General features: G+C 41.7%; 1 protein-coding gene across 3 annotated transcripts in view; it reads left to right on the top strand.

The window, feature by feature from the left end:
• Positions 1 to 25,289, top strand: part of LOC122554476 (protein Niban 1) — a 133,483-nt gene that overhangs the window by 94,143 nt on the left and 14,051 nt on the right. For all 3 annotated transcript variants that reach the window (XM_043699559.2, XM_043699560.2, XM_043699561.2), the window contains exons 6-11: positions 1,343 to 1,458; positions 8,897 to 9,001; positions 13,672 to 13,834; positions 20,208 to 20,395; positions 22,489 to 22,650; positions 24,919 to 25,026. In XM_043699559.2, coding sequence (XP_043555494.2) covers positions 1,343 to 1,458; positions 8,897 to 9,001; positions 13,672 to 13,834; positions 20,208 to 20,395; positions 22,489 to 22,650; positions 24,919 to 25,026 — 842 coding nt within the window. The remainder of the gene's footprint in view (positions 1 to 1,342; positions 1,459 to 8,896; positions 9,002 to 13,671; positions 13,835 to 20,207; positions 20,396 to 22,488; positions 22,651 to 24,918; positions 25,027 to 25,289) is intronic.

Here is a 25,289-nt window from a genome sequence, read left to right on the forward strand (position 1 = left end):
AACACATCAGTCTGTATTTTTCTTCAAAGTTAGGATAATTCTGGAGCCTTTTAAAAATGACATGTGACACACTTCATAGAAATCATAGAATCCCTGCAGTGTGGAAACAAGCCATTCAACCCATCAAATTCATACCAACCCTCTAAGGAGCATCCCACACAGACCCACTCCCTACCCTATCCGAGTAACCCTGCATTTCTCATCACTAATCCACTTAACCTACACATCCCTGGACACTATGGGGCAATTTCCAATTGCCAATCCACCTACCCTGCACATCTTTGGAGTGTGGAGGGAAACTAGAGCACCCAAAGGAAACCTATGCAGACACAGGGAGAATACACAAACACCACACAGATAAACTTGTGTGCTCATTTCTGGGGTTTCTGATTTTCACAGAGGTCTTCTGAGGGCACGGGCTGTTTTAGGTTACGCACCCACTGTCTTCACATCCAATCTGATCCATCCTATGAGGGAGCTAGGTGGGCCTTGCAATTTTCATGGAGTTGGGACAGTTTTTAAAGTGTTGTCGTTCATGCTAATGCAGAGCTGATGTAATCCACAGTCTGCATGAGGGAACCTTTTGAAATTTGAGTGCAAAATGTCTTTCTAATGTCTCTATGCCAGGCTGTGCTCCACCATGACTTTCTCACCAGGCCTTGTCCCTGATCTACCCTCCCATGGCCCCTCATGCACCCCAATGCCAGGCTCTAGCCTCCCACTTAACCCCCTGTCATGCCAGCCACTCCAAGCTATGTTCTCTACTCAATCCCCATAGCTCCTCATGCCCTTTTGAAAGCTTTGGCACTTGCATGCTGGAGTAATGTGTGCAGTTCTGATCACCATATTATAGGAAAGATGTGATTGCCGGGGAGTCGGGATTGCAGGGGAGATTCAGCAGGATGTTGCCTGGGATGGAACAGTTTAGCTGTGAAGAGAGGATGGATAGGTTCAGGCTATCTTCGTTTGTGCAGAGAAAGCTGAAAGGGGACCTGATTGAGGTGTACAACATTATGAGGGGCATGGACAGGGTGGATAAGAAGCTGTTCCCCTGATTTGAAGGATCAAGAACAAAAGGGAATAATTTTATGGTGAAAGGCAGGAGGATTTGAGAAAAACCATTTCACCCAGAAGGTAGTAGGAAACTAGAATACCCTGCCTGGGAATGCAGAAAAGGCAGGAAATCTCATAAACCTTTAAAGTACCTGGATGAGCTCATGAAATGTTGTAACTTAGAGGGCCAAATGCCTGAAAGCAAGAATAGTGAAGGAAGGTTGGTGTAGACTTAATAGGATTTATGACTCTGTGCCTCTATGATAATTTCCTTTTATTTTGAATTCAGAGTTTGCAGAACAGAGTTCGTTTGAAGTCCAAGCATTCTCAGAAGCCATTCAATTCTTCAGGCAGGAAAAAGGCCACTATGGGTCCTGGGAAATGAACCATGGCAATGAAGCATTGGTGAGTCTGTCATGAATAATAAATAACACTGCAATCTAATGTCATTAACATCAGCCCCATGCACCATTTCTCTGTATCTGCTCATGTTCCCAGAATGTGCTCAGTCTTTCTCTCCCAGACTTTTTTTTTTGTTTAGACCATCTATTTTACTTGTTGCTCTGAATGGTTTCATGCTATGCATGTATATGTGCAAGAATGAAAGAAAAATGTAGGAAAAGCTGTGAAACAATAATATAGTTTTAAAGGTTTTATGGCAGGTAAAAATATGCAAAACACAAGATCTCAATCTGGTTAGGACTGGGACCGCATTAATCTACAAGCATGCCTTCTACAATGAATCCCTTGTAAATGTATTTGTATATATTTTATGGTTGTGCAATTACACTAAGATATAGCTTTCCTGTTCAGTGACACAAGTCCGCAGTGTTCCAGTTTTTAAACAACTACATCTTATCAACAGGTAGTAGTAGGGAACAAAGAAATAGCAGAGGAATTGCACAGATATTTTGCATTACTTTTTACAATGGAAGATACCAGCAACATACTAGAACTTAGAGTTGAATGCAGAGTTGAATGTAGTGGCCATCACTTAGGAGGTGCTGGGGAAGCTGAAGGTGAATAAATCATCCAGACTGGTTGGACAATCTGAAGGAGATAGCTGAGGAGATTGTGAAGCATGGGTGGTGATCTTTCAGGAATCACTGGAGTAAAGAAGGGTCACAGAGGACTGGGAAATAGTTAATGTAATACTTCTGTTTAAGAAGAGAGGGAGGTAGAAGATGACCTCCATCATTGTAAGATTTTAGAGTCTATCTTTAAGGATGGAATTGCGAAGTACTTGGAATTGCATGGTAAATAGAGCTGAGTCAGCACAGGTTCATCAAAGGCAGGTCATGCCTGACAACTCTGTTCAAACCATTTGAGGGGGTAATGAGCAAGTTAGACAAAAGAGAGCCCATGGACTTGATCTATTTGGATTTCCAGAATGCTCTTACAAGGTGCCACACAGGACGCTATGCTAGATAGGATAACAGTTATGATGTTGGTAGTGGTTACTGGCATGACTAGAGGATTGGCTGACTGGCAGAAGGCAGTAGTGAGCATAAAGAGGTCTTTTTCAGGATGGCAGCTGGTGACTAGTGGAATCCACAGGGGTCAGTGTTGGGACCAGTTAGCCACGTTATATATTAACAGTCTGGACAAAGGACATTGTTGCGAAGTTTGCAGATGATACAAAGATAGGTGGAAGGACAGGTAGTGTTGAGGAAGCGGGGAGGCTGCAGAAGGATTTGGACAGGCTAGGAGTGTGAGCAAAGAAGTGGCAGCTGGAATACAATGTGGGAAAGTATGAGGTTATGCACTTGGTGGAAAGAATAGAGGCATAGATTATTTTCTAAATGGGGAAAGGCTTCAGAAATCTGGAACAAAAGGACATGGAAGCCTTAATTAAGGACTCTGTAAAGGTGAATATACATGTTCAGTTGGCAGTTAGGAAAGCAAATACAGATGATTGTAGTTGAGAAACATATCAGCCATGATTGAATAGCAGAACAGACTCATTGGGCCGAACAGTCTAATTCTGCTTCCTTATCCTCCAGTCTAACTGCCTTTTAAGGGTATGAGCAAGGTTTATTTATATAAAACCTAAACATGGTTTTAAAAAAAATCCAAATAAATTCACCAAGTTAAAAAAGGGACCAATTGAACTGCTGCTCAAAAGCTTGATCCAAGAGGTAGCATTTAAATATTTCCCTAAAGAAGGAGGTGGAAAAATGGATGGGACAGAATTCCAGAACTTAGGGCTTCACCTCAACTGTCTCTCTCTCTTGTCACCTATAATTTTGTCTAGATTACTCATAGCTATCAAAAGTATTTTTAGGATCTGATCAGCATATTGGAGGTGTCTGATCAGTGATTTGATACTTAGGTGTCAATACCAGTCCAGATTAGGTGGCTCTTTTCCAGTTTTGTTTTTATTCAAAACATCTTTCTATTCCACCAGAGCAGGTCTCCCTGTGCTATCAGTTGCATTTTCAGCACTAATACCAGTGAATGTGACCTTTGTGTACTGGAGGTAGAATCTCTTGCAAGAGCTGATTGTCGTACCTATAGCATGCATGAGCATAAGAGACTGAGGGGACATTTTGAGGAGTGCAAAAGATCATGAGAGGCATGGATAGCATGAATGCACTCAGTCTTTTTTCCCAGAGTTGAGGAATCAAGGACTAGCGGGCATCAGTTTAAAGTTAGAGGGGAAAGAATAAAAGGGAACGTGAGGGGTAACCTTTTTACACAGAGGGCGGTATAATATGGAATGAGTTGCCTGTGGTTGAGGCAGGTACATTAACAATATTTAAAAGGCATTTGGACAAACACATGGATAGGAAAGGTTTAGAAGGATATGGGCCAAGTGCAGGGAAATGGGGTCAGCATTGATGGACATTTTGGTCGGAATGGATCAGTTGGTCCAAAAGGCCTGTCTTTGTGTTGTGGGACGCTATGCCTCTATATTGTTTAATAAATTAGTCCTTTCTGTGTGAATAAGTTAGTGCTGTTGTATCAGGCTGACTGGTAGCACTACCTCAAGAAAAGCTCTGGGTTGGCCCAGGGCTCTTCCGGCCTTCCTGTTCTCTGAAGGAGGCTGCAGTGACTGTAACAATGTAATCAGGAAACCGAAGGGCTGTCTCAATCAGAACTGAAACCTTTTTGGACTCAGAGAGAATAGATCACTATAGAGGACGGCATATTATTATGGAGAGCAAGAGTGATTGTCCTGAGCAAAGGTCGCTGCCAGATACTGGCTGAACTCTACAAGGTCCATCCCGGGGTTTCCAAAATGAAGATGTTGGCAAGGGGTTACATCTGGTGTCCAGGACTGGATGCAGACAAAGCTGCATAGGTGGGGCCATGCCCAGAGTGCTCACAAGGACAAATATTTTTTTTAATTTCAAAAATATGCTTTATTCATAAAATTATTTGGATCTCTATACAATTCGTCATGCCATTCTTATGCACACATTACATTGCTTTACATACAGACATCGAAATTTATTTTTCATATATACAAGTCTGTGCATTTACTATCCAGCTCTTCTGCTGAGGCGTCAGCGGAGTCCAAATGACTGGGTGGGCCCCCTGTTCTTCTTAGGAGGGCAGATGTTACACGGTGGTCTTTCCCCACCACGCCTTGGCGGCAGCTGCCCCAAACTTCAGCGCATCCCTTAACACGTAGTCCTGGACCTTGGAATGTGCCAGTCCACAACACTCAGTCGGGATCAACTCCTTCAGCTGGAAGATCAATAGGTTTCGGACAGACCAAAGGACAAAAATTACTGCTAGCAACTCCCCCACATTCGGTTACCTGGACTCTGTTAGAGGTCGACTATGCAGGTCCTTTCAAGGACTCAATGTTCTTAGTCATTGTGGACACCCACTCAAAGGAGTTGGATGTGCATAGAGTTCATTCGTCAAATGAAAGATGACGATAGAAAAACTGCGCACATCTTTTGCAATACATGGAATCCTGGAAGTATTGGTCACAAAAATACCCTCCAACGTTTACCAGCAGGGAATTTGAGTATTTCCTAAAGTTGAATTATATTCTTCATGTAAGGACTGCTCCAAACCAGCCATCATCCAATGGCCTGGCAGAAAGAGCAGTCCAAACTTTGAAGGCAAACTTGAGAAACAGCTGAGAGAAACTGACGATTGCAGATGCTGGAGATCAGAGTCAAAAAGTATGGTGCTGGAAAAGCAAAGCCAGTCAGGTGACATTCATGATGAAGAGCTTATGCTCGAAACATCAACTCTCCTGCTCTTCGGACATTGCCTGACCGGCTGTGTTTTTCCAGTACCACACTTGCACGTTAAAGAAACGGCCGACAGCTTCACTCAATAACAAACTGTCCCGGTTCCCATTTGATTATGAAATCACCCCTCATGCAACCACAGGGACAGGTCCAGCAGAGTAGCTGATGGGGAGCAGATTCTGCACCAGGTTAAATCTCATCTTCCCAGACCTGGGGTTTTGTGGCTGAAACAGCATCAGGAAAGCCAATGCCGGATACAAGACTCCGTTAAGTGAGAGAGACAGATAACTTCAGGGGACAAATGTTGGTCTAGGAACCATGGGAATGGCCTGCCTGGGTAAGACGCATGGACGACATGAGATCAGGTCCGGTGATGTATGAAGTTTGGGTAGCTGCGAGAGTCCTGAAGAAGCATGTGGACCATGTGAAAGCTGCAAACTTGCAAATGGTGGGGGAGAAAACATGCCCCGCTCCTCAACAGCCTTTCCCACTGTTCTGGAACCTGTAGGTTCTCCCTGTCAGTCAAGCATAGCAAATACCTAGGATTTTGAGATGGACACGGCAGATGCCATTACCTCTGCCACCTTAAGAAGATAAATTTCTTCCAAGACGCTCAGGTGCAAAAGGCGAGTTACTGTGCCTTACATTCCACCCATATCTGAGGCAGTGTCAGAGGAACCTGACCCTGTGCCAAAATACCCCATGGCCTTGGACTCAGAGGGGAAGGGATGTAGTGATTGTAATGAGATCATCCAAGTGGATCTCAGAGTATAAGTTTCCTGATTGGGGCTGCTAACTTGGTCCAATCAGGGAGCCCTAGCTGACAGAGATAAATAGGTGCTGAAAAATGTGTTGCTGGAAAAGTGCAGCAGGTCAGGCAGCGCTTATAGATGAAGGGCTTATGCCCGAAACGTTGATTCTCTTGCTCCTCTGATGCTGCCTGACCTGCTGCGCTTTTCCAGCAACACATTTTTCAGCTCTGATCTCCAACATCTGCAGTCCTCACTTTCTCCCAGAGATAAATGGGTGCATCAGACATCCTGTTCACTCTGAGAGTTGGCTCTGTGGATCAGTGTTGAGAATTTCCCATGTCCAAATAAATAATTGGTGATGGGATACTAGCTTCTGTGGAGTTATCGCAGAGGCAGATACCTATCTTGACTAAAAGGTGACTCCCTACTGGCATCACCAAAAAGATTGTTTCTGGCCCTGGCCCTGGCTCCACTTCCCAGTCTCTGCAGATGGTCAGCCGGCTCCTGCCGCAGACATCAGTAACACCCTCACACCTTGGTGACTCGTTCACTACCCACACTTAATAATGTAGCTGCTCCTCCAATCACTGGATGATTCTGTCCTACACTTGTTGTTGAATGGTGTTAACCTAGCTGGCAGAAGCTGCAAAACAGGATTACTTTTCATGACCAGCACCATGAACAATAAATGATAGACAGGATTCCGCAAACAATGGATCAGATTGAAGTTTTGCACCGTTATGAATGGTGGTGGACAATTAAACAATTTAGTGCATGAGTAGACTGTAAAATAGTTCCCATCCTTAATGATGGAAGAAAAAGCTGGACAAAAAGCTGACAAGCAGCAAGTAAAATACATGCCAGAAAGTGCCCAGCAATGAACATCTCCAACAAGAGAGAATCTAATGAATTGCCCCTTAATGGCAAGTCAATGGCATTACTATCACTGACTCCTCCACTGTCAACTTCCTAAGGCTTACCATTGATCAGAAACTAACTGGACTAGATGTTTAAATACTATAACTACAAGAACAGCTTAGAGGCTAGGAATCCTGCATGAGTAACCTCACCTCCTGACTCCGAAAAGTCTGTCCATCATCTACAAGGCTCAAGTCAGGAGTGCCCACTTGGTATGAGCGCTGCTCCAACAACACTTAGGAAGGTTGACACCATCTAAGATAAAGCCTGATTGGCAACACATCATCAAGCATTCCCTCCTTCCAACACTGAGGCTCCATAGCAGATGTGCATACCATCTACAAGGTGCACTGCAGAATTTCACTCAGGCTCCTTAGACTAGCATCTTCCAAAGTTACTAGGCGAAAGTGAGGACTGCAGATGCTGGAGATTAAAGTCGAGAGTGTGGTGCTGGAAAAGCACAGCAGGTCAGGTAGCATCCGAGGAGCAAGAGTGTAGACGTTTCAGGCAAAAGCCCTTCAGTTTTCTCTTCTACCCCCTCCAAAACATGCATGTGCACGTGTGCACGCTCATATGTATGTATATAGACACACACATTAAATTGATTATATACATGAGGTTAAAGCTGGATTTTCCTGTTTGATGATGAAAACTAAATTTTACCTGATGTGAACATATTAGTCTTAAAAGCATTACCTTGTGAAAAACAGTGTATGGAACTGCATGGAAATTGTCAACACTCACCACATCTCTTCTTAAACCTCTTCTCTTTCTCTGTTCTCTTTTACCTTTCTCCCTTTTATCAAGTCATCTCCATTACGTCATCTAAAAGACCTTTAATAATGCATGCTAACAGGATATTAAGCTATGTGATCACATTTCTCCCTGACTGCCTGCATATATTCCAAGTAGAGTGTGATCAAGATGGGATCTGTGGCTGATTTGACCTCCTCCCTTATTAATGAAAGAGTTGGAATCTGAGGAACTTGATTTCAACCTGAGGGAAAAAAGGGGTTGATGTATCAGGATGGAATTTCAATTTTGATTTTGGGCAGAGTGGGTTTCGACATGTTTGGAGCAGGTCAAGCAACAGGATTCTGAACACAAGGCTCGGTGGAATGGGGTAAAGAGAGCAACACAGATTGGCCAATCGGTTGATAAATAACTGTGTTGGCTTAAATTACACCATGCAATTACCAACTGTTCATTGATTTGGCTGGCAAGATGCAGGAGCTGATTAGAAAAAGGGACAATGCCTGAAGGATTTTACTAGAGGTTTGGAAGAAAATTCAGATTGAAGAGATGAAGATGATTCGGTGTAGTCATCCTATTGTGTAACCATTAAGAACAGTGTTGCCTTTGCAGCAGCAGAGTGGATTTGCTGAGATAAACCACACTCCATGTCCACATTTCTTTGCCAACAGTGTGATTAGTGGTGTTTCAGAATTGAATGTGGGGTGGGGAGGTGTGGTGACAAATTAAACTAAACTGCACGTTGATTTACTGTTTAGAAATATATACAATTTAGGGAGAATGATGTTTAAGCAAAATCCACCAGACAATCAGTTCTGAGCAAAGACCCAAAACGTTAACTTTGATTTCTCTTCACAAATGATGCCAGACCTGCTGAGCTTTGCTAGCAGCTTCTGTTTTTGTGCCCATCTACATGTTTGGAGCAGGGCAAGCATCAGGAGCCTGAATACAAGGTTCAATGGACTTGGGTAAATACAGCAATACAGATATGTTAGGTGGATTAATCAGTCATGCAACGGTGGACTCACTGCACCACCTGCTGGTTCCTGTATTCTGGGACTCCCTGTTTTGAGAAGCCTACAATTCAATGAAGCTTGATACCAAGTTTGCTGGCACAGTTTTCTAGACCCTGCTACTGGTTCATGTCTAGAATGGATAGCAAAAATGTCAATTCAATTAAAAATGTGTTTTTATTCCCCCTTTTAGATTTTAAGCAACTTGGTGATGGAAGAACTGTTACCTTCCCTGCAGAGTGACATCTTGCCAAAAATGAAAGGCAAGAAGAATGAAAAGCGAAAGGCATGGTTCAATGTATGTAACTAGCTTATTGCTCCATTGCTAGACTCAATGCTTCTTAAATGTGCAATGATAATAACGTGGTGCAAACTTAGAATTAATGCCATCAAAATAGCAATCTTAAGCTCTGAAGTGACTATGCATTTTGCCATGGAGGGTGAGTTTTCAACAGTAAAACCCAATGCTAACTGCAGGGATGGGCAGGTGATACATAGGGTATGTCAGTCATTTAGACATGAGCCATCATGAAGCTGTGACTTGTTTGCATTAATTACTAAGCTGCAACCACTGTACCAGCACTCAGTTTCACACGCCAGCATTTCAGCTACCACATTGAACTCTCCTTTTACTGACAGCAGAATCATAAACCCTAAACAAAGAAACCGCTTGCATTTTACGGCACCTTTCTTAGCTTGAGGATATCTCCAAACATGCTACTGCTGATGAAATGGTCTTGAATTATAGTCACTATTGTAATGTCAGAGCCAATTTCCATACAGCAGTATCCCACAAATGACAACATAATAGTTAACTGATCATTTGTTTTTGTGATGTTGCTTGAGAGATAAATATTGGCTTAAATGATCCCTCCTCCTTCAAGGTAGTTCCATTTTTTTCATCCATCTGAGAGAGCAAATAGGACATGTGTTTAATATCTCAACTGATAGACTATCTCCAACAATGCAGAGCTTCTTCAGTGCTTCCAGCAAAGGTTTTGTGCTCAGGTCATTGGATTGGGACTTGAACCTATAATCGTATGACTCAAGGATAAGAGTGTTATCAATTGAGCCACAGCAGAAAATAGGTTCAAGACTTTGATCCCTGGATTATAGGGCTGCATCTGACAGTGTAAATATAGGGAGCAGGAATTCAGAAACTGAATTTATGAATTTCAATCTAAATGATTGTCAATAAAAGAAGTGACCCATGAACTTCATGCACACTAGCATACTTACAACTAATCACGTCACACTTGATGCCACTGGAGAACTTTACCATTTGTCTTTCATCCTCTCTTGAATATCTGATCACCATTTTGTGACAGTTCAAGTCATGTAGGAAGCTGGTGGTTATTATTGCAGAATAGATTAAGACAGTCAATAGAATCCTCAGTAAACAGAGGGAATAGAGCTCTTCCCGAAAAAGGTTTATACAGGAATGCTTGGCCTAGAGTGGCAAGCTTCAACACACAATCCTGCTCCCATGCCCACATGTCTGTCCTTGGCCTGCTGCAATGTTCCAGTGAAACTCAACGCAAACTGGAGGAACAGCATCTCATCTTCTGACTAGGCACGTTACAGCCTGCCGGTCTCAACATTGAATTCAGCAACTTCAGATGATTATCCCATCTCGACCCCTCTGTTTTCATTCTGCTCCGTAATTTTATTTCATTTATTTTATTTAACTTTTTAAAATTTTTTTCACTGTGTCCTGTACCTCTTATTTCTTGATTGTCTCTCTTTCTCTCGCTCCCCACTCTCTCATCACCTTTTTCCTCTCCTCTTCCCCCTTTGCTACCCTTCTCCCCTGTTTTCCATTTTACCTCTGCTTCACCCATTCCCCACATATTTTGTCACATAGCACTGGCTTCAGTCTTGGTCATTCACAGTTCCTAATCTCCCTATAATCTCTCTATGCACTGTCATTATCACCTCTTTATTGCTACCTTTGCTTCTGGAGCCTTGACTCACCTTCTCTCAGCCTAGTATAAATTCCTCCCTAATTCCCCCCTTTTTTTTAGTTTTGACAAAGGGTCACTTAGACTTGAAACGTCAACACTTTTCTCTCCTTACAGATGCTGCCAGACCTGCTGAGATTTTCCAGCATTTTCTCTTTTGGTTTCATATACCAGCATCCGCAGTAATTTGCTTTCATGGAAAATAAGGAAATGGAAGATTAACTGAATAGGTATTTTACAGATGATGCAAATAACATTTCAGAAGCAGCAATAAAATGTGGGAGTAGACGGGAGGAAGGAACTCTTAGAAAAACACAGTCACTAGTCTAACCACAGCTGAAATGCTGTGAACAGTTTTGGTTCCCTTAAGGAAGGAAAGACATGCAAGCATTGGAGGCAGATTGGAGAAGGTTCACTAGACTGATCACAGACATCGAGGGATTGTCTTGTAAGGAAAGGTGAAGAAAGTTATGCCTGTACTTGAGTTTGGAAGGATGACAGGTGACATGGTTGAAACGTGAGATTTCTTATGGTGTTTGAAAGGGTATTTGTTGAGAGGTTGTGGTTCCCCTTATGAGGGAATTTAGAACCAAAGGGCGTAATCTCAGAGTAAGGGGTCACCCTTTTAAGGCAGTGGTAAGGAGGAATTTCTTCACTGAAGGTAGCCATGATGTGGAGGTGCCAGAGTTGGACTGTGGTGGACAAAGTTAAAAATCAGACAACACCAGGTTATAGTCCAACAGATTTATTTGGAAGTACTAGCTTTCTGAAAGAGCAGCATTCCGAAAGCTAGTGCTTCCAAATAAACCTGTTGGACTTGTAACCTGGTGTTGTCTGATTTTTAACTTACCCTGAAGATAGTAAATCTGTGGAATTCTTTCCCTCAGTGGTCTGTAAAGGCTAGGTTGTTACATATATTCAAGAAGAAACATTTTATCTCAATGATGAGAGATTGCAGAACTATGACATGCAGAGAGATCTGGGTGTCCTACAGATACAGCAAATGGACAGGAAGGCTAATAGAATATCATCATTTATCATGAGAGGAATTAAATACAAATGTAGAGAGGTTATGCTTCAGTTAGACGGGGCACTGGTGAGACCAAATCTGGAGTACAATGTGTACTGTTGGCACCTTGTTGAGGGAAGGATGTCAGTCTGTTGGTTTACAAGTCTAATACCTGAAATCAGTGTGTTGTCTTATGAGGAAAGGTTGAATTGGCAATGCTTGTATCTGCTGGGGTCTAGGAGAGTATGAGGTGACTTAATTAGAACATAAACATCCTGAGAAAACTTGACAGACAAGATATTTCCTGTTCTGGGAACATCCTCAAACTAGAGAGACATTGTTTAAAACTCAGTGGCTGCCATTTAAAACAGAAATGATGCAAATTATCTTCTCTGAGGGTTGTGATTCTTCACAATTCTTTTTCTGGAAAAATATTGGAAGGAGACTCCTTGAATATTTTTAAGGCAGATGTGAATGGATTCTTGCAAAGCAAGGGGTGAAAAGTTATAAGGGGTAGGCAAGGTATTTAGTTTTGAGATTAAAATCAGACTAGTTATGATCTTATTGAATAGCGGTACAGGCTCAAGGGGCTGAATGGCTTACTCTTACTCCTTGTTGCTACATTTGTAGGTTTGTAAGCAGGATGGTCATGACAAGAATGAGGATTTTAATTTCAGTATGTTGGGGGATTGAGAAACAGGTCTACAAGGACCGGTCCCTGCGACATAGTCAGCAAGGATGTAAGTGCTGAGTGATTGCAATTCAGTGTAGTGCAGGATACAGGTACCGCATTTGAATAAGATCATAGATTGATAGAGACATAGGACACAGAAGTTGGCCATTTATCCCATCTGTCTGCACCAGCTGGCCAGAAGCCATCCTAATTCCACTGTCCTAATCTAGGTCAGCAGCCTTGTGTACTATTGCACTAGAAGGACATACCAAGAACTTTTTGAATGTACTCCGACTCTCTGCTTTATCCATCTTTTTTAGGCAGTGAGGTTTAGAGTGATACAAATTCTCCTCAACTACCCTCTCATCCTTCCCCAGTTACTTTACATCTCTTCTGCCTGGTTATTGAGTGCTCTGCTAAGGGAAATTGTTTTCTTTTCTTATCTCTGTTAAGGAGCCTCAGTTTTATATAGCTTGATTAAACCTCCCCTCAACCCATTCTGTTCGACGGAAAGTAACACCAGGTTATCCAAACATTCCTCAGTTAAAATTTTCTTTTCATTCTTGTACATTCCTATAAATCTCCTGTGTACCATTTTTAGACTGACCATACCTTTCCTATAATGTAGTGACTAGACATGTGCATACGCTCTAGTTGTGTAGCTAGCAATATTTCATGTAGTTTTAGAGCAGCCTTCCTGCTGTCATATTCGATGTCTCAGCTGTTAAAGAAAGGTTTATAGACAGAAGATGATGATTGGTGTGATTTATTGTTTTTTATGTTCTTTTCTAATATGTTGTTGTGTTTGATTCTTTTATTTCTTTCAGTTTCCAGATTAATATAAGAACATAACAATAGGAGTATTCATCCAAATAAGCTTGATCTACCATTTGGTGAAATCATAGTTGATCTGTATCTTAACTCCATCCATCTGCCTTCTTTTCATCTCCTATTATGCCATTTTCCATCGCATCTATCAATCTCCATTTTAAAATTATTCATTGAACTAGCATTAAGTATTTACAGGAGAGATTTCCACATTTCTACCACTCTTAAAAACTCTTTGGAATGCCACTGTTACTAGCTTTCCAACATTTGAATAATTTTCAGATTTATTATTTATCAGTCCAAGTCCATCTGCCATAGTTCTGCCAAAAGAAAAGTTGTTTTCTTGTTTTGAGCTTGTTTTCTGCTCACAGATACTGCCAGACCTGCCGAGTTTCTCCAGCAATTTAAGTTGTTGTGTTGTTTGGTTTTTGTGGTTTTCAGATCTCCAGCATCTGCAGTTCTTTGTTTTATTTGAAAATTTTGATGGTGTTTTACAGATTGTGGAAGAAGCTTACAATTTAGTACAAAACCAGCTTGTGGATGGATTGCAGTCTCTACAAGATGAGTGCAGAAAATCTGTGAAGGGCGTGGAGGGGATAATTCGTTCAGATATGGATCAGATCATTACTTCAAAGGAATTTGCTGCCCGGAAACTGAAAGGTGAATATAGTGACGTAGAACATAATATGTAGAGGGCTTCAGTCGCTTATTATTACAAACTGTAAAATTTCTACAGATTATTCCATCTCCTCAAAGAAAGCAACCAACTGAATATAAACCTGAAGAGAGAACTTTGTGAACTTCTCACAAATACCAAGCCATTTGCACAGAATTCCAAAAATCCCAAAATATTAACCAAGTTGGATTTCATCTGTTACTAGCTGCATCTGTAGTTCATTGATCCATTGTTTTGACAACATTGAACCATCTTGATTACCAGAGCTTTTGATCAATCTGAGTTTAGCTAACTTCAATTGAGAATGAAGTGTTTTGATATCAGCACCAAACACAGAGGGTAGAATCTTATAGAAGTCTGAGCGATGCGGACTACAATAAGATTTATGGCAGAATCGGGTGAGAAGTCTGATGATGTTGGGTGTATCCCACTCCATCATTTGAACAGTGGTGTGGTGAGTTTCACACTAGGCAGTGGCAAGTTGCAAATTAAGGGAGGATTACTGCTTGTTAAGTGCCTTGTCAATGCCCAACTTGCCTCATTAATATTCAACTCCCTTTCTTGCCAAAAGCATCAAACAAGCTAAATGTCAACATGGAAATCAGAATGGGTGTCTGGCGGAGTCAGCCCACTGCTTGCTCTGAAAGACTGCCATGTTGGACACTGGGCACCAACATCTCCGAGCGTGCTCGGAAGTGCAGCCCTTGTCTCTGGGCATGGGCATTCAATATGCGCCAACCTCTCACAATCCACATGGCACAATCACTTGCAGGTTGCTTCTGCACTTTAATGCTGCGCTCAGTCTGCATCAGCAACTATTACTGTAATGCTGCTGCAAGGACACTGTCAGCATTTAGACTGGATCAGGCTGCATCCCCAGGCTCTTTGTTTGCTGTCAGAGCACTTGCTAAATCTGAGCCTATCTGGATGCTCACAGCACTTCTGTCTTGCATTGCCTTTTTGTACTTTGCCCCCTGAGCCAGAGATACCAGGCTATTATTAATACTGTCTTGCCACGCCATTTAGTGCAGATACAAGTGAAGGCAGTGTGTCATTGTGGAGAGCAGTTCTCTGTCAGTGAAGGGAAATAGTCTTTGGTCAGGGTTTGGTGTAGAATAAATCAATGGCAGCATCTGGTATCAGCCCAGGGGCTTGACACAATCAGTCAGTCACTCAGGACCATTACTGTTCACATAAGGAGTAAGGAGACACATTTTGGGCAGCCCACCGTGTGTCTTGAGTTGTTCTGCCCTATTAGGGCCAGTTTTCCTCCTGGAATGAGATAAAGGCTGGTATCATGGATACAAAGTGGGTGGCACAGCTGTTACTTTTGTTGCAGATGGGTAGATGCCCTGGGTGAGTGATTAGGCAGCAGGTGCAATGCAGCATTAGTGGTGGTCAGAGAGTTTGGGGTGTGAGACAATGAATGAGGGACAATGTTGCAGGTATTAATGAGAGTGGTAGAACATGAACCTCGGTGGAAGGTGGGTAAAGTAACAGAGGTCGAGTGAGAGGTCTTGGAGAGAAGATGGTAGCACTTAGACTAGCCAAGTGGAAATCATTGATCTTCTTAGAGCTGCATGTTTCTCCAGCGAGCTGAGATGACTTTAACTGGGTGGTAACTTTGGACCAGGCTGATATGGTGCAGTGTTGTGAACTGTCATGGGAAAAGAGGAAGTCCCCCAACTTTGCACCACCCTGTCCAGCAGGACCTCTGTAAAGCATTGATTTCCCCATAGCTGCCATATCCAAGGTAAATGTCAGGACCTGTACAGGGCACCTCTGGTCCGAGAGTGCTTGTCTTTGAAAAAGGAGGCTCTTGCAAGGGATGCTGGTGAATCCTGGGATATCTACTGAGTGGTGAATTGACCTGGGTGGAGTCAGAATCGAACATGAGACATGCTATGGGGTGGGGTAGGTAGTTAATGAGGTGCATTCTGTAAGATATGGTTCATTAGGCCTCAGGGTGGGAACCATTCCAAACATTTCAGTGCAACCTGGACATAACAAAAAAAAAACACATCTCAGTCCAGAAATGCTTTTGCTTCCTATCAAAATAATTTTCCATGGGTCCTCCCCATTTAATCCATTAATTTCTTCTCATTTGGGTTAGCTTTTCATGACAATAGTTGGTATTGAAATCCATCTGCCATAGTTTTGTCACTCAGTTGGTTAATGTCCATTTGCAATTTATTGTCACTGTCTACCTCAGTAATATTTGTCGCATTGGGAAACATGGATTTATGGCTCTTTATGGTACCATCTTGGTTATCAGTAAAAATAATAAATTGTTGAGGGCCAATCTCAGAACATATACTGACTAGACAGATATTTAGGCTCTGGAGCCTGCTATTAATAATTCCAGTGTGGCAAACAGAACAGGCACATACTTAATCATCTCCATTGTCACTTTAAGTGTTGTTCTTTATTTGACTAACACATATGGGTCTTATGTAGCAAGATGAATTGATCTGTGTCAAACTTTACCTCCACCTGCGACAGAATACATCTGCACTGTTTCCAACTTGAGCCAAAAGATAATGGATATAATCCAGGCTAACTCATGAAAGTTTCTATGTCCCTTTTCTTCCCAAGGTGGGAATGAAACTGAGTCAGGTGATCAGTGTTCAACGTTATTTTGAACATATGTTGAGGATCTGAGCAGGGCATTAATAGTTCACCTACCAGATATCTTCAGAAAAAATAAAATGATACTGGCATTCATGATTGAGAATCAATGGGGAGAGATTTCCAACGAGCATTTTTTTCCAGTTATGCATGGAAACCTTGGTATAAGTCCTGAAAATGTGTAGCCCTTAATCTTGGCTTTCCAGGGATCCGTAGCCTTTCCAGCAAACTTTTAACAAATGTGTGGAAGAGCTTTCAGATGAACAAAGAACTTAGAGTCTTTTACTAATGTTGGTAATCTAAATGAAATTTGAAATATTGCTCTAACAGTGAACTCTTTAACTGAGTTTTTTTAAGCATATTTATGCTCCTCAGTTTAACTCTGCCACTTCTTTCATGGTGATAGCTTTCATAATTTTACCATTTAAAATGCACACTCTGAGAGCAATAAAGCTTCCAAATATCACAGTTATAAGATCAACACGGTCACTAATGCTGCCCATTTGTTTTGGAAAACTGTACGTAATTTATGAACAAATTACAAAACAATTCACACCTGAATAAAAATATCACACCTCTCATTGAGTATTGCATACTTGGATACCTATGTCCAAATGCAATCCTGACAAAAAAGATATTTTATACATTTAAATTTACCAATCTGAATGGGGTGTTCATTAAATATTTATAAACTTTCACTTATAACAGTCAAACATTAAAATTAAAACTTTACCAAGAAATTATCACAAGTGAATGATAATGGGAAACTTTAGGCCTAATTTTAAAGCCATTTAGACTCTTTCAATCTATGATATCCTTTGACCTTAGAGATACTTTGGCATGAAAGTGATTGTAATAGTCATCTATTATCCCACAAATTGGTATTATTCTGCTACACTCCAAATAAAGGAACTTATCATTTTCACTGCATGGCTTATGAGCATTGCCTAAAGGATGGCTTTTTGTTGTTCTGTATTAAACATGCACAGAGCAGTTCTGGAAAATAATAATGTTTTCTTTTGCAATGGAGTAAACAGAACAGCTTGATTCAGTATATCCTCAATAACAGAACTTATTGTGTTAATATTTATGAAGCAACATTTTCCAGATTTTACACAAACAGATTTGATTACATCAAGATATATCCTATTTGCATGGATCTTTGCCTGTGGCTAGTGATCATTCTTATTGTGTATTTTGCACAATGAATTTTTGGTGGACTGTTCTACCATAGAGTTCACCACATCCCGCCCTGTTACCTAACCTCAATCTATACACCTGTGTATAATCCCACTTTCTAGAATTACATCTGCCAGTACAACAGGCTACATTACTTTATTTCAAACTGTGAGTCCAAATACTCATCCTGTCCACCCAATGACTAACCAATGCTCAGATTTGCAGCAACTGCACCCAGACATATCCCAAAGTACCTTCCCTGCCTATAGATGATAATTTCTTACTGCTTTCTTGCATGGACAGATCTAGAAAGAGAGAATTACATTACAGGACTAAACTGCAACATTTTCTGAGAACCACCATATAAAAACTTCATCTGGAACCAGGGCACCCATCTCTTTCAATTCTCTTGTGACAGTACTATTTAAAACAATTGGTTTACCTCAAATTTTTGCATTCTTTTGAATACAGCAAAAATCTTACTTAACAGAATGCACAAAGGTATTTTCAAACACATTATGAATATGTGTATATTATATGCTAAGAGTGCATACATGTTGACTTAAATCGTATTTTATACCTTTCAAATAGACATTTTCTCTTTCTTTTTGACTTGTTTTCATCTTGCTCTTTTTATTAGACTTAGGACAGAAGGGAAAGATTTTTCACCTTGGGTTTTGAACTTGTAAGAATGGACGCCTGTATAGTTCCAGTTAGATTTTGATTTGGACTATGCACACTTCAGGATATTATCAATCAAGTACTTAGCAGGAGACATTTGGATCCTAATAGTATATAAAAAAGAGAGAATCTCATCCTTTGCTGAGGATCCAATTGGTGAGGGTCCTGATCATGAGAGTTCTGGTGGCCAGGATACTGCTGGATATTGGTAGGGATACTTGAAATGAATACACTAACAATCTAATTCCCAGCTGTTAGTTGTATTCATTTGCTCTTTGGTCCAACAGCAGTTCAATGCACTGAAACCTCCTCCTGCAGTTTGTAAGTGGACTCTGATGTCCGTAGTTCTCTCTTCTGACGCTGCCTAAGCTTTTATCATTCTATTCTTCTTTGATTGAACTCTACACCTTTCACATTCCATTACCGTGCTATGTGACTATGTTCTTCTTTTGCAAAGAGACAAATCCTGAAAGAACATCATGAAACAGTAATTACATCTGATTGAGGGTTAAATGAGACTCGTGACCATAATGGTGTACAGATATTTTACTGTTTATCTGACGATTTAGCATTTAAAGGAAAAAACAGTGAATGCATGTGATTGTTAGTCTGTTCTCAATGCAGCAAGTGTCACAGGAACTGATGTTTCAGCACGGTGCCCCATCGTTTGGTGAAGCATAAGTTTATGGTCATGCTTATGTAATTTGGAGGAAGTGCAAAACAGAGGCAAGCTGTTTGTGAGTAGAAATGAAAGGTTGAGCAATTCTTCATTGTTCCCCATTTATCAACTGTAGAATGGCACCAACTGATACCTCAGAGCAAGACACTATTTTAATTTATTCTGAGATGTGGGTGTTGCTGGTTGGGCCAGTATCTATACTCACCTCAAATTGACCTGGAGTAGGTGGTGGTGAGCTGTCTTCTTGAACTCCTGCAGCCATTGGTGTGTAAGATCCACATTGCAGTTCGGAAGGAAGTTTCATGATTTTGATCTTGTAGCCATAAAGGAACAGCAAAACGGTTTCAAGTCAAGGTGGCTTGGGGAACCTGGAGGTGGTGGTGTTTCCACGTATCTGTTTTCATTACTTCCTAGGTGATAGCAATGGCAAGTTTGAGATGTGCTGTCAGACAAGTCTTGGGGAGTTGCTGCAGTGTATATTGTAGATGGTACGCATTACTGCCACTGAGTGTCACAGGCTGAGAGAGTGAGTGTTTAAGGTAGTGGATCAAGTGTCAAACAGGCAGGTTACTTTGGCCTGGATGGTGTCATACTTCCAGTATGTTGTTGGAGTTGTTTCTTTCCAGGCAAATGAAGAGTCTTTCAGTCTTCATACTACAGTCAGGATGTTGTCAGCGTGCATAGCCTTTGCTGTGTCTTGTTAGTTCCCCTGTTTCTTGACACTATGTGAAATTAATCAGCTTGGCAAAGAATGGTTTCTGTGATGGAGGGGATTTCAGGAGGGGATAGGGATGGATCATCCATCCCAACACTCTGACAAAAGATTTTTGCAAATCCTTCAACTTTGCCTTTTGCATTGATATCTCCACCATGATTAAGAATGGAGACACTTGTGGCATCAAGTCCTGTCATAAGTTGTTTAATTGCCCAGCACCACCACTGTCTGGACATGGCAGGACCACAGAGCTTTTGTACAACTGCCTGATTTGCTAGACCAAATCTGACAGAAGTTAAGAGTCAACTAAATTGTTGAGTCCTGGAGTCACATATAGACTGACTAAAGCCATTTCTTTTAACTTTATCAGGCAATAAATGATTTTGAGAGGTAGTTTGAAATACAGAAGGAAATAAAGTTAGGAAAGGACAAAATTAAAAATTTAGCCACTAAATTTGATAAACCTTTCTTTCAGCAATAGTGGCAGAAGAAGCTGAGAAGTGCTGCCTTGAGAATATTCAGCCCTACCTGGCTTCTATATTGGATGAATTAATGGGACTGATCAGTTCAGGATTCACCGAAGTCCGTTCTCTCTTTGAAACTGAAGTGAATGAGTTAAGTGCAAAATGTCAGAGTGCTGGTGATGCTGAAAAGCTGAAAGAGGTAATGATGATGTTTTACCATGATCTAATTCTCCCATTCCCAAATGTCCATGAAAGGAACTTGTAGCTCCACAATGCCAGTTGTTTGACATCCTTCCCCCGCCGCTCCCAAATATTTTTAAAATGATAGGACTAGATTCACCCTCCAGTGTTCAGTTATATATAGAAGAAATTTGTATCTGGCAAATTCAATAGTCATGGAGTAACCATGGTGCGCAGAACTCAGTGGGTTGTGATGTGAGCATTGATGCTGCCGAAGATCAGCAGAATGCATTGGAACCATCCTGAGTTGATTTCCTCATGCCTAAAAGATATTTCTAGCTGTCAGCATACAAGATATTTTTGTGCAGTATTTTCCAAAAACTGCTTTCTGCAAATTTGAGCAATTAAACCCTATGATAAAAGACAGGCTGGACTTTGAACTAGATCATACATTTGGAATTGGACTTTCCACACAGAAGTACATTCAGGTGGCTGTATTCCAACATACAAAGTTAACTGGTCTTCAACACAAAATTGACCATTTTGTTCAATCGGATCTAAATGATAGCTGTTGAAGCTGTCCAGCTGTTCTACTGCGGGGGGTGGGGAGATGTCTTTCAGAAACTGAAGTTCATTTGTATTATTGGGGCCAGAGTAGAGAGAGTTACACTTTACCTTCAACAAACCATTTAGTTTCAAGAGAGATCCACTGATATTTTTTGCAGCAGGTTTGTGCCCTCAATCTAATGAGTTACAAAGGCCAGTTTGTTAGAACCTTAATTGCCATCAAGAAGATAAGACTTTTAGTCTAAGCCTAGAAAAGACAATGTTTGAACTCAAGGCAGCGTGGGATTACAAGAGTGAACTTTAACCACAAGGGCGGCACGGTGGCACAGTGGTTAACACTGCTGCCTCACAGTGCCAGCCTCGGGCAACTGTCTGTGTAGAGTTTGCATATTCTCCCTGTATCTGCATGGGTTTTCTCCGGGTGCTCCGGTTCCCTCCCACCGGAAAAATATGCAGGTCAGGTGAATTGGCCATGCTAAATTGCCCATAATGTTAATTGCATCATTCAGAGGGAAATGCGCCAGTGCGTTACTGTTCGGAGGGTCGGTGCAGACTTGTTGGGCTGAAGGGCCTGTTCCCACACTGTAGGGAATTTAATCAAGGAGATAGGTAGATTAATGTTAGGGTGGATTGTTAGTATTTTTAAAGTTTCAAATCTGACCCCAATCCAACTCCAACCTATCCTCCTCTAGTTTTCTTGCAGGTGAAAAGGGAAGGCAAACAATGACTCCACCTAGAAGGTGGGTTGACCATTTAAATGTTATAACGAGGCAGTGTACCATATATTTCCCCTTTCTTCAAGACTTGGATCTGTTTAGGTGGGATTCCTGTGCATCAGAAACAATGGATAAAAGGATGTGAGGAAAGCTTTGTGGACAAGATCAAGCACCTTCACAGTCCTGTGTATAGACCAAGAGGAGTGAGAGTATTTCCCCATAGCCCATGAAACATACCTCTTTCCATTCTCCAATCTCAATTCTGTTACACATACACACACACACACCTCAAACATCAGCTCATCCATGGCCCCATCGCACCCGACCGCAGGATTATTGCTGGCTTCTGACCTGCAGCCTCCTCAGGAATGTATCCCCTGTCCCCACCTGCACCCCGCTCCAAAGCCAGTCAAGCCTTTTTACTCAAGCTGGCAGCTGGTTAGCGGCACTGTTTGAGAAAAGCATGTCCACAGAGTCAAATTGTTCTGTGAAGGCCTGCAGTATTGTGAGTTATAAGCTGGGATAGAGAAAGTTCACTTACTCCAAGGATAATTACCCACAACCCAAGTCACTCCTTCCTCTTGGATAGAAAAATAATAATGATGGGGGTGTATAGGAAAGGTTACAAAATATGTATTATTTAATTTGAAGGGAACTTGCAAATTAGCAAAATTTAAATTGCTTATCTGTCCATTAGAAATAAAGTCAGGATTGAAACAACAACCAAACAACTTTCTTCTGTTTTATCCTTAACATCAGTAACCTCAACTTTTGGAAAATATTTCTTGTTTAATTACTAATTTCTCATTTTGATTTTTTTTTTGCTTAGCTCTTGAATCAACTGATGAATCTTCCTTTTAATGCTGCGAAGATGCAGCCTTGTTATAATAAAGTAAGCCCTCTTCAAGACCAGCTTCAGGAATTGAAGAACCGGTTCAAGTTCACCAATACACAATGGCTTATTCAAACAACTCAAAACTCCATGCAAGAAGTAGGTACAACACTGTAGGCTGCTCACTGGCACATCATCACAGTCACTGGCCCGAATGCCAAGATGGCCACTATCACATGCTTAGATGGGGCTAATGGTATCAGATGTCTGCAACAGACATCAGGACTGTGCATGCACTGCTGGTGTCCCTTCCTTTATTTCCTGATAATTAGTTTTGAAAAGCAATGACGAAGACCCTGTGTTGACCACTTCCTCTCATGTTCACTTTTAGGCTTCCTGTGCTAATTCACTGAGGTGCAGGGATGTGGATGAAAGTAGCTGCTGAGATGGAAGGGATACCTTGATAAGGAGTGATTGTCCATAACTTCCAAACTGTCCTCAAGCATGATGTAACTCGGCCCCAACAGACTTGGGGAGAATATGCCATTGACACCACCAGGCTGGGGCCTGGGGATCATGGATGCTCTGACTGAAGAAGTTGAGCTTCCCCTTCTTGGCAGTGTCTGCAGATAAGGTCTATCTTGTCCACTACTCCTTCGCCATGCTCACTTGGCACTCTCAAGTCTCTTTATGTCCAGGAGTGGGAATCCTGCAGCAGGGCTGTCACTGTGCCTGTTTCCCACCTCTCCTCAACCCATTAGACTCTTTGTTCTTCACTGTATTCCCCCCCCCCAACCAGCGATGTGCCACAAGGATCGGTGCTGGTCCACTGTTTTTCATCATTTATATAAATAATTTGGGTGTGAACACGGGAGGTGTAATTAAAATTGGAGGTGTAGTGGACAGCGAAGAAGGTTACCTCAAAGTATAACAGGATCTTGATCAGTTGGGCCAGTGGGCTGAGGAATGGTAGATTGAGTTTAATTTAGATAAATGTGTAGTGCTGCATTTTGGAAAAGCAAATCAGAGCAGGACTTCACACTTAATGGTAAGGTCCTGGGGAATGTTGCTGAACAAAGAGATCTTCAAGTGCAGGTTCATAGTTCTTTGAAAGTAAAGTCGCAGATAGGCTAGTGAAGAAGGCATTTGGTATACTTTATTGGTCAGAATATTGAGTACAGGAGTTGGGAGGTCATGTTACGACTGTACAGGACATTGGTTCAACCTCTTTTGGAATATTGCATGCAACTCTGGTCTCCTTCCTATCGGAAAGATGTTGTGAAACTTGAAAGGGTTCAGAAAAGATTTACAAGGACGTTGCCAGGATTGGAGGATTTGAGTTATAGGGAGAGGCTGAATAGGCTGGGGCTGTTTTCCCTGGAGTGTTGGAGGCTGAGGGGTGACCTTTATAGAGGTTTATAAAATGATGAGGGGCATGGATAGGATAAATAGACAAGGTCCTGTCCCTGGAGTGGAGGAATCCAGTAGTAGCGACCATAAGTTTAGGATGAGAGGGGAAAGATATAAAAGGGACCTAAGGGGCAACATTTTCAGGCAGAAGGTGGTGCGTGTATGGAATGAGCTGCCAGAGGAAGTGGTGGAGGCTGGTAAAATTACAGAATTTAAAAGGCGTCTGGATGGGTACATGAACAGAAAGGGTTTAGAGGGATATGGGCTAAATGCTGGCAAATGGGACTAGATTAGGTTAGGATATCTGGTTGCCATTAATAAGTTGGACCGAAGGGTCTGTTTCTGTGCTGTACATCTCTATGACTCTATAACCAGTGGCCTCACCACCACCCACCCCTGACCTGCCTCCTTGTCCAGACCTAAAATGGCCACTAGTGCATGCACAGACAGACAGACAGAGTTGGTAAATGAACCTTTTGGAAATGTTAGTAATTATTCCCAAGTAGTTTGATATTTATTGTGTGACATATCACTCAGCCAGAGATCAAATGGTTCTCTAGACACCAGGTGCTACAGGGAGACAAATATATGGCTTGGATGTATGGCACTCCGTGACTCATGGAGGAGTACTTGATGGCAATGGGATCTGCCCGCTTTTACTTGCCAGAGTCTGCCTTTCTGACTGCACCATCCCCCTCCAACCTAATTAGCCAGTCGTTGGGGCCACATTGTCACTGTGGATTGCACTACACCTGGAACTGCATCCTCAAAGTTGACTAGTTGGGGCAGTAAGAATGCTTACCCACTGGCTGCTTGGTTGGTCCAGAAACAAATCATTTTCCTTAATTAGCCACGGACAGCACTACGCCTCCAAGGTCCTGCCATCGGCTGAAGTGGGTCAGCTCCCGCTTCCATCCTTGTGCCCGGATTTCAAAGTGGTTGGCAGAACTCAGCCCATTTAACCTTTGGTTCCTAATTGACAGTTAATGAGTTAAAGCTACCATTTATTATCCTCAGCTAATGGACAATGCAGTCTACACATTTGAACAACTGTTGTCTGACTTGATGAAGAGTGATCCATCAAAAATAACATCGATTGAAAAAATTAAACAACGGGTGTTAAAGGTAAGGAACTTGCAAAACATTATACATTACACTAAAGATATTTGTTGATATTTTTCTAATCAACCTTTTCAGACATGTTATTTTACACATCTGGAGCAGTTGAGACGAATCCTAATCTCTGGCTCAGATGTAGGAATACTATCGCTGTGCTATAACAGTCCTTGCAAATTAAATCTGACTTACACACTGGACTTAAGTAAAGTCATTTTGTAAAGTACTATCCACTGATATGGTCTATTTTGACACTTGTTAGGCAGAGTAGG

Source organism: Chiloscyllium plagiosum, unplaced genomic scaffold, assembly GCF_037043375.1.
Source record: "Chiloscyllium plagiosum isolate Xiang-an unplaced genomic scaffold, Cpla_swu_hap1 HiC_scaffold_9, whole genome shotgun sequence".
In the NCBI taxonomy this organism is placed as follows: Eukaryota; Metazoa; Chordata; class Chondrichthyes; order Orectolobiformes; family Hemiscylliidae; genus Chiloscyllium; species Chiloscyllium plagiosum.